This window comes from Octopus bimaculoides, chromosome 22, assembly GCF_046866305.1.
Source record: "Octopus bimaculoides isolate indiv1 chromosome 22, ASM4686630v1, whole genome shotgun sequence".
NCBI lineage: Eukaryota > Metazoa > Mollusca > Cephalopoda > Octopoda > Octopodidae > Octopus > Octopus bimaculoides.
This window is the reverse complement of record NC_142949.1, coordinates 6,393,736-6,403,735: the sequence shown is the minus strand read 5'-3', so window position 1 is coordinate 6,403,735 and position 10,000 is coordinate 6,393,736. Positions and strand designations below refer to the sequence as shown.

The window sequence follows — 10,000 nt, the reverse complement described above, 5'->3', positions numbered from 1 at the left end:
ATTTACACTTGGCTGATTTTTTGCATTTTGTTCAGCTGTAACTGTTAATTTACTTTTTATATTTGGTTATATTTTCAGTCACAGCTAAAGTACTTTTATAATGTTTTGTAATGAACTTCTGGATTGCTTTAACCCTTCAGCATTTAAACCGGCCATATCCAGCCCCCAATTTTATGTTCCGACTGACCAGATCTGGCCTCTCTCACCTACTCTAAAATGTCATTTAAAACAACAACAACAAAAAACATTACTGAAATCTCAAAGTTACAAGATGAAGCATGATTAATTCAAAACAATGAGGCAAGTGAAATCGAAATCGACATGAAGCTCGGCTTGCGAAGACCTGTTGGGGCAAGTGAAAGCGAAACCGTCAATGGCACCTGTGCCCAGCATCGCCTTCCTGGCACTTGTGCTGGATGGCACGTGTAAAGACATTTGAACGAGATCGTTGCCTGTGCCGCTGAACTGGCTCCTGTGCAGGTGGCACGTAAAATACACCATTTTGAGCGTGGCCATTGCCAGTACCGCCTGACTGGCCTTCGTGCGGGTGACACGTAAAAGCACCCACTACACTCTCGGAGTGGTTGGCCTTTGGAAGGGCATCCAGCTGTAGAAACTCTGCCAGATCAGATTGGAGCCTGATGTAGCCATCTGGTTTAACCAGTCCTCAGTCAAATCGTCCAACCCATGCTAGCATGGAAAACGGACGTTAAAAGACGACGACGATGATGATGATGATGAATGTGAATTAATAAGCATTATAGTTGACTTTGTAGTAAGCCTGGTTATCGAACTGGTGAGATTGTTGAATACAGAAGACAGGAAACGATTGGCTGTAAATAGTCTTTATTCTTCTAAGAACGAGGATATGGTATCTGTCATTAATTGTGTTAGTCATGGACCTAGCTGATCAGGAGTCAGCCATGTTTAGACATTATTACAAAGCCTCGTTTTGCGACTTTCTGGCGAGATGATGGAAATAATTGAAAGTAGTAATAATAACAGTGATTATTACCACAAATTTATTGTGGAAACATGCCTGGTTCATAACAATTGATTGAGGAAAAAAAAACAAAAAAAAAACAAACCAGTTATTAAAATGAGTAATTGAATAATGATGGTAGGCATTTTAAATCATCTGAAAATTCAAGGAAAGGAACTCGTTATGTCATGTTTTAATCAAAAAGTGAGCAGAATGGGTTTTTTCACGGAACGATTGGTAAGAAAACGGGATCCAAGACAAGGCCACTACCATCCGACTGAGTGGCGTAAAGCTACTCCCCATCAAACTCCAGCCTCTGGCTCACAAATGTGCCATCCTCCTCTCTACCAGTACTACGGGGGGGAGGGGGGAGTATATAATCCACGGACTCTGGGAAACTGGCCCCTAAGAGTCAGGAAGGATCTTGACTCCTTTTTTTAAATTTGTATCCTAGAGTTACATTGGTCATGGATGAGGAGACAGCATATCATATTGGTGTTAGGAAGAGTAGCCAAGTGTAGGAACCATGCTAAGGCTGGAGCTGGTGCTCGACGCAGCTTGCCAGATCTTGTCAAACCATTCCGATCCATGCCAGCAAGGAAAAACGGATGTTAAATGATGATGATGATGATGAGGGTGGTGGTGGTGGTGGTGGTGGTGGTAACGACAGTGATGATGATGATGATGTTGAGTTACTGATATAAAAAGTACGTCATAAAAAATATGACTGAAATCATAAGACACACTATTGCTCTGAGATCATCATCATCATTGTCATTTAACGTCCGCTTTCCATGCTGGCATGGGTTGGACGATTTGACTGAGGACTGGTGAACCAGATGGCTACACCAGGCTCCAATCTGATCTGGCAGGGTTTCTACAGCTGAATGCCCTTCCTAACACCAACCTCTCCAAGAGTGTAGTGGGTGATTTTATGTGCCACCGGCACGAGGGCCAGTGAGGCAGTACTGGCAACGGCCCCGCTCAAATGGTGTTTTTTACGTGCCACCTGCACGGGAGCCAGTCCAGCGGCACTGGCAACGACCTTGCTTGAATGATTTTCTAACGTGCCAGCAGCACGAGTGCTAGAAGGCAACACTGGTAATGATTATGCTCTAATGGTGCTATTTACGGGCCAAATAAAAGAAATGACAGGTGTTTTATCACATGAATTTATTGGAATAGAAAGAGTAAGTATAAAGTTGAATATACCACTACCACTACAAGCTCCTGCACTCGCACTACCAGTGTTGTTTCGGCTTACCTTTGGTTAGCTTGAGATGAAGGGGACGACGAAGGAGATGAGGCACTGCCAGTAGACATAATAGAACGAGGTTTAGGAGACGCTAACTTCAACAAATTACTCCATTCACTTTTCCATTCATCTTCAGAGAAAATCAAACCAGACTGGAAGTAGAAAAAGAAAAAAAAAAAGGATGCAACAGAATATATTATCAATAACCAGGAGCTGAGAAAAGATACAGCAGTTTTCCTCAATTTGTTTTGCCCATTTCTTCTTTGGTCTGCTGGATTCTCCAGTGCATGGGTCACTACCGCCACAAATGTCGGTGTGGTAGTCTTCTGGTGTTTAGCCTGCAGACGTGGCCAAACCACTGCAGCCAGTGCTGCCAGACTTGGTCTTCAATGGTCAGCTGCTGCTGGCATTGTTCTTGGATGTCGCTGTTTGGGATTCGGTCACGTACAAGTGTGTGTGTGGACGTATATGGACATGCATGCATGTAACTATGCACATGTGAACACAATATGTGCATATGTCGTTTGTCCTTTATAATTACTAATATACTCTACCAGCTTAGAAGTCTCTTAGGATTCAAAATCCATATTTGTAGGCATTGAATAATTGTCTACAAATATGGATTTTGAAACCTATGGTCTCCCCTAACCAACAGTAAAATCATGTTAACAAACAAACAAAACAATAAGAAAGAAGGCCTCCAGTGAAGGTGGGCCCTTCTTACCTCCTTGTTCAGAAGGGTCTGCTGCCACCGCCAACGTCTGTACAGTGCCCCTCGATAGGTTTCCTTTGTCATCGTGTCATAAAGAGCTTTACGAAGTATCAAATCTCTATCCTGCACACCCCACATAGCTGTCGGACAAACATGAGAGAGAAAACAACATCAGTTCTTTGTTGAACGTCACAGGAGGGTTTCAAATTTTGGCACAAGGCCAGCAATTTCGGGGGAGGGGGTTAAGTCGATGACATCAACCCCAGTGCGTAACTGGTACTTATGTAAAGATGGGCAAAATATTGCTAAGCATTTTGCCAGTTTGCTGCCTTAGAAGGGAGGAATACAGGCTTCAAATTTTGGCACAGGGCCAGGTGATTACATCGACCCCAGTGTTCTTCAACTGGTACTTATTTTATTGAACCAGAAAGGATAAAAGGCAAAGTCGACCTCGGTGGAATTTGAACTCAGAATGTAAAGATGGATGAAATCCCGCTAAGCATTTCGCTCGGCGTACTAACGTTTCTGCCAGCTCACCACATGCTAATGATTCTGCCAGCTTTCTGCCTTAGATGGAAGGAATATTGGAGATGTTTTGGAAACCCTACATCAGGCGTTCTCAACCATTTTGTATCTATGGACCCCTTTGATTTCTATTTCATTCTGGTGGACCCCCATAGCCATTCAATGTTTAAAAACTAGTTTTATAGAAACATCTTTCAAAATTCCTGTCTTGTTTTTCACACATCAACTTGTGTAGATGGAACTATGTAAAATGTTGGAAAAAGAAACCTAGTCATTTCTTGTAATACATTCCAATACATACATCGAAAACAAAATTTTTTCAGGGGCCCTTAAAATATTGTTGTGGATCCCTAATTTAGTATTTTGTTATGTGAACTTCTAAAAATCTTATATGGACCCTGGTTGAGAATCATTGCCCAACACCACCATCATCCTCTCTCTTCTCTTTCTGGCAGACCACAAATGACCAAAATGGTAAGGCACCAGAAGACAATCAGCAATGTTGCCCTTGGTTCACATTACACCACTGCCTGTGTGTTGTAATGTCAGAGATGAAGATCTCCTTTTTTGCACTTGAACAGCCCCAGTCTACCTAGCTGTTAACAGGTACCACATCAACAGAACCAACTCAACACTGTGATCAGCAGTGGGGATCATGACAGATCTCCATCATTTCACTCCAAAGGTAATGGGTTGATCCAGTACTAATTTTTTTAACGCTTGGTACTTATTATATCGGTCTCTTTTGCAGAATTGCTAAATTATGGGGACATAAGTACACCAACACTGGTTGTCAAACCGTGGGGGGAAGGGACAAACACACACACACACTCACACGCATGCATGACAGGCTTCCTTTAGTTTCTGTCTACTAAATCCATTCACAAAGCTTTGGTTGGCCTGAGGCTACAGTAGAAGACACTTGCCCAAGGTGCCACGCAGAGGGACTGAACTCAGAACCATGTGGTTGGGAAGCAAACTTCTTACCACACAGCCACACCTCATGGTGAAAATTCACACACACACACACACACACAGACAGAGTAATCAAAATATAACGGATAGCTTCAAATATCACTACACGTGTTTTAACAATGTGGTTATTCATTACAAATGTCAAATGCATTACATAACGTTACCCAATTCCACATTGTTGCACAGCCATGGCCAAATATCACCAGAAGATATTGGGGTCGTTATACAAAGGTGCAGATTCACGAAGGTCATGTGATGTGCTTTGCATTGCATTGCATTGGGAATAAATAACCAGGTTACTGAAATTTGTGTGTAGAGGGTTTTGAGCTATCCCTTCCTTTCATAATCATCATCATCATCGTTTAACGTCCGCTTTCCATGCTAGCATGGGTTGGATGATTTGACTGAGGACTGGTGAAACCAGATGGCTGCACCAGGCTCCAATCTGATCTGGCAGAGTTTCTACAGCTGGATGCCCTTCCTAACGCCAACCACTCAGAGAGTGTAGTGGGTGCTTTTATGTGTCACCCGCACGAAGGCCAGTCAGGCGGTACTGGCAACGGCCATGCTCGAAATGGTGTATTTTATGTGCCACTCGCACAAGAACCAGTCCAGGGGCACTGGCAACAATCTCGCTCGAAAATCCTTACACATGTATGTGTACTAAATGATACAATGCGTAATATGCAGGGGTCAGGGAACTTTTTTAACCAATTACCTCTAAATATATTTATTTATGCTGATGTTATCTCCTTGATTTGAAGGGAAGAAAATCATAGATTCTTTGAATTCAGAAGATTTATTGAATGTATCTATATGGAGAATACAATTATAAATATAAAAAATATAAAACAAATGCAATAAAATAAATTAATAATATCCTCATTATGAAACAAAGATATTTTTCTAGAAACATTTTCCCTTCAGGTTTTGGAGAAATGATGTTTCCAATTTTGTTACAATTACATCAAAATTGGGGAGTCTTGATGCCAGAGCAATTTAGATAGTCTTTGGGGATCCAAATCAATTACTCTGCTTAATTTTTATGTTCATTAGAGTGGAAAATCCTTGTTTGCAAAGATAGGTTGTTGCAAAAGACAGCAGACTGTACCAGAAGACTGCACCAGACATAAGTGTCTGTTTGGCATGGTTTTTACAGCTGGATGCTCTTCCAGAAGCCAACATGTTGTAGAATAGATGCTCGATCCATACATTTGATAGTTGTTTAGACCCAGTTTGACTTACGATTAAAGAGGTTTTAGTTGTGACCATTCCACAGGACAGCATATACAGGACTGTGGTCACTGAATGTGTTTGCAAGGTGTGATTTACTGGAGAATTTAGCTGTTATTTCTAACAGGTACAGCTACTACATATAACGAAGCTCCCTTCTCACTTTTATTGTTTCATCAATGATGATGATGATGATGATGATGATGAAGAGGAGGAAGTGGCAAATGATTGACCTGAACAAAAGAATATAGACGAGGTCAACATCCGAACGAACGGTCTCCCATCTTCATCTCTCATTAGCATCTAATTAACTAACATGACATCATTAATATTCAGCAGGGTTAATGAGTGCATTCATTAATGAGAGAGTCAAGAGCAGGTACTCACCTAACGAAGCTGCATGTAAGAGACAATTACCATCACCAGTTGTAGCCATTGGCATTAAACGTTGACAAACGCCTACAGTTGACCACCAGTTTAAACGGCCTGAAAAACAGATTCACCAATCGTTACAAAATACACTCATAGATATATACTGTTGTATATATGTATGTATTGGTATGTGTATATATATATATATATATATATATATATAAATAAATTCATTTAAAATACAGAGATGCCTATAATAGGACATCTAACCCGCTAGAAAGAGCAGCAAAAAACTCTATACCACAAAAATTATTTTTGTGGCATAGTATTTTAAATGAATAATATATAGTCTATTGACTAATTTTTTCTTCTCGCTGGACCACTGGTGGTAAATAAAATTTCAAAAATTTTTTTTGCTACCCTATGATTTATTATATATATATATATATATATATATATATATATATATATATATATATATATATATATAAATACACACACATGTATACATATATATAACACATAGTAAGTTCAAACAAGAAAAACAAAAAAAAAAACAACAAAAAATAACAACGTGAAGACGTGATACAGATATTGTGTTACTGGACGCTCAGGAAAGGAAAGAAAGAGAATTTGACGTTTCGAGCGGAGCTCTTTGTCGCAAATATAGGAAAGTCCAAAGAAGGGAAGACGGAGGAAGAAAAAAAATCGCCAACGATATACACGAGGTTACATTGTAACACATATATACATACATATGTATATTAAATACACACACATCTACATATATGCATCTACACACACACACACACACACACATGCATGCAGTCCTTGACTCACTGGTTCCTTGTCAAACCATCCAACTCGTGCTACCATGGAACATGGATGTTAAATGATTATATATGTGTGTGTGTGAAGGCATGTGGCCTAGTGGGTAGGGTAGCTGCCTCATAATCATAAGGTTATGAGTTCGATTCTTGGCGGCACATTGTATCCTTGAGCAAGACACTTTATTTCACATTGCTCCAATCTGCTCAGCTGGCAAAAAATGAGTAGTACCTGTAATTCAAAGGGTCCACCCTGTGTCACACTGAACCTCCCTGAGAACTATGTTAAGGGTACATGTTCCTCTGTGTGTGTGTGTGTGTGTGTGTGTGTGTGTGTGTGTGTGTAAATAGCTGGTTAGGATGCCAAAGACAGGAAGTTCAAACACAGGAAGTTGAGAAAACGATTTGAAGAAGTGAATCTTTATATACAGAGCAATATTATTTATTTTTAATAAAAAGAAAATCAAGACTATTATTCTTTCCAAGGTTAAATTATTCATGTACCCCAAGTATGGTACAGATTGATCCAGAAGTTTGAGCATGCATTGAGGACACACACACAGGCTATTTTATATATCATATATATATATATATATATATATATATATATATATATATATATATATATATATATATATATATATAAAATATATAGTTCCACAATACAATACACATCTCTCTATAGCAAGGTCATAGAAATAGCAAAGACATTACAAAATTCTTTTCTACTCTAGGCACAAGGCCCAAAATTTTGGGGGAGGGGGACAGTCGATTAGATCGACCCCAGTACTCAGCTGGTACTTAATTTATTGACCCCCGAAAGAATGAAAAGCAAAGTCGACCTCGGCAGAATTTGAACTCAGAATGTAAAGACTGACAAAATACCAATAAGCATTTAGCCAAGTGTGCTAATGTGTCTGCCAGCTTGAGATGCTCTGTGTTTCTTTGAATTACTTTAAATATAACAAAGAATTTAGTAAAATAACTTAGTTATCATTCAGCTAGTGTTAGGAACATAAATTGTGACTAAGGTTTGGTAGAAGATTTTAATTCAAAACTTATAACAACAAGACATTTGTACTCAGATCCAGAGCCGGTTTCAGCCGGGTTGGTAACGAAAGGGTTAAGACATATTACAACATTGCTACATATATAGTTATATCACACACACACAAACACTTTGTAATATCATGTACACACACTGTAAGATCACACACATGAACACATATATATGCATATTACATACATGCACACACACACATTGTATATCACACACACACATGTCTAAAATAATCAAAGATATGCTACACACCAGCTTGTTCAAGGGAAACAAGTGTTGATGTTTCGACAAGGTCTCGTTCCAGAAACATGCGGAAATCTTCAGAATAAACCGACAAGTCAGGTAAGACAAAGGTTTGGGTATACATATGGTCATGGCTGGATTCTTCAATGTCTTGGAGAACATCGTTCCTGACTTTACTCACTAATGGCACATTCTCGACTGTATTCGATATTCCACGCTTCAATTTGTGATCTGAAATGACAACATTTGAAGGAATTAAAGACACAAGGATTTGATTTCATCATCATTCGTCATTTAACATCCATGCTCCATGCTGGCATGGGTTGGACAGTTTGACAAAATCTGATGTGTCCAAGGACAACATTGTTCTCCCAACGCCTGTTTCAACATGGTTTCTACAGCACTTGCTAAAATTAATCTCTACAGACTTTTTTTACAGAAATTGTAGCCAGCACTGGTTTTGTGAGGACGTTCTGTATCCAAAACACCTGATGCAAACAACAATGAAGCTGAAGATGAAAAATGGATAATGGGTGTATATGACATATTTCACGAGTCTTTGCTTCTTCATTAGCATCCATCTAACCCATTAATTATCCACCAATATATACAATCATTGCCTATTTTTTATCTTGGATCTCATTGTTGTTTACATCAGGTGTCTTGGATACGAAACATGAGAACAAAATCATTGCAGGCAAATAATTTCTACAGAAAACCTGTAGAGATAATCTTAACAAGAGATGTAATAGCACTGCTAACACAGCAGAACACAGAATTGACTTACAAAAACGCTTAATGTACTGTGTACTATATTATGGTTGCATAACAAAACACGGTGTCCTTACTGGCCATTAGTGTGTACATACCAGCTGCCAGGAATGTTTAATATGTAAAATTGGGATATCCTAATGCCAACCACTTTCCATCATGGACTGGGTGCCTTTTTTTTTATGCCACCTGCACTCTTGAGGTCACTATGCAGCTCCCAGAAGAACAAACCCTGGGGGAGGGTTATCTTCATGCTAGTAGACAGGGGGATTGAACTAAGAGAAGTGGGGGAGGGGAGCAGGTTCTTGTAGAAGATCTGCACAGCTACTCCCATCTAGAAGAGGGAAAGAAAGAGAATGATTGGTAGAAGCTGTGAGAGATAAATGATGGCGGTTAGGTACCCGGGTGGCCCCACAAGATACAAGGTAAGTTGAAGAATTGGTTTTCAAGATTGTCTGGGAAGAAGAATGAGGGAGACGGGGAGGTGGAGTGCCAGAATGGACAGGGTCAAAGGGGTTTCTATAAATTAAGAAATCATCTAATTAGGGAAAAGGGGATATTTTATGGGGTTGACGACAACTCTGGTTTATACAGAATTAGAGGGAGGATGAGGGATACAAAGAAGAGCTGGTCAGCTCCTGTCTCTTTTGGTACGGTTTCTATGGATGGATGCCCTCCCTGACACCAACCACTTTACAGAGTGTGCTGCGTGCTTTTAACATAGCACCAACCTGGATGCGTTTTACATGGCACCAGCACTTACAAGCCTGTGAGATTAGGGATGCTCAGCTGCAGAGGGTTGCAGGGGATGAACCTGTATGCAAGGGCAACCACAATTTCACTTAGCCTGACGTGCCTTCTCAAGCACAGCAAACCGACAGCAGTCTTGGGCCCCCTGTCATCCCTACTGTGAGTCCCAACGTCTGCAGATCTTTTCTTACCACTTCGTCCTATGTCTTCCTGGGTCTACCCCCTCCATATGGTCCCTCTACAATTAGAGACTGGTACCTCAGGAAATAATTAGTAGCACTACGACTAATCAGGT

At 40.1% G+C, this 10,000-nt stretch overlaps 1 protein-coding gene across 6 annotated transcripts in view; it reads right to left on the bottom strand.

Annotated features, from left to right (window-relative positions):
* Window positions 1–10,000, bottom strand: part of LOC106883172 (uncharacterized) — a 145,143-nt gene that overhangs the window by 7,519 nt on the left and 127,624 nt on the right. For all 6 annotated transcript variants that reach the window (XM_089339760.1, XM_089339764.1, XM_089339759.1 and 3 more), the window contains 4 exons: window positions 8,194–8,415; window positions 6,070–6,168; window positions 2,962–3,089; window positions 2,247–2,389 (listed from right to left, as the gene is read on the bottom strand). In XM_089339760.1, coding sequence (XP_089195886.1) covers window positions 2,247–2,389; window positions 2,962–3,089; window positions 6,070–6,168; window positions 8,194–8,415 — 592 coding nt within the window. The remainder of the gene's footprint in view (window positions 1–2,246; window positions 2,390–2,961; window positions 3,090–6,069; window positions 6,169–8,193; window positions 8,416–10,000) is intronic.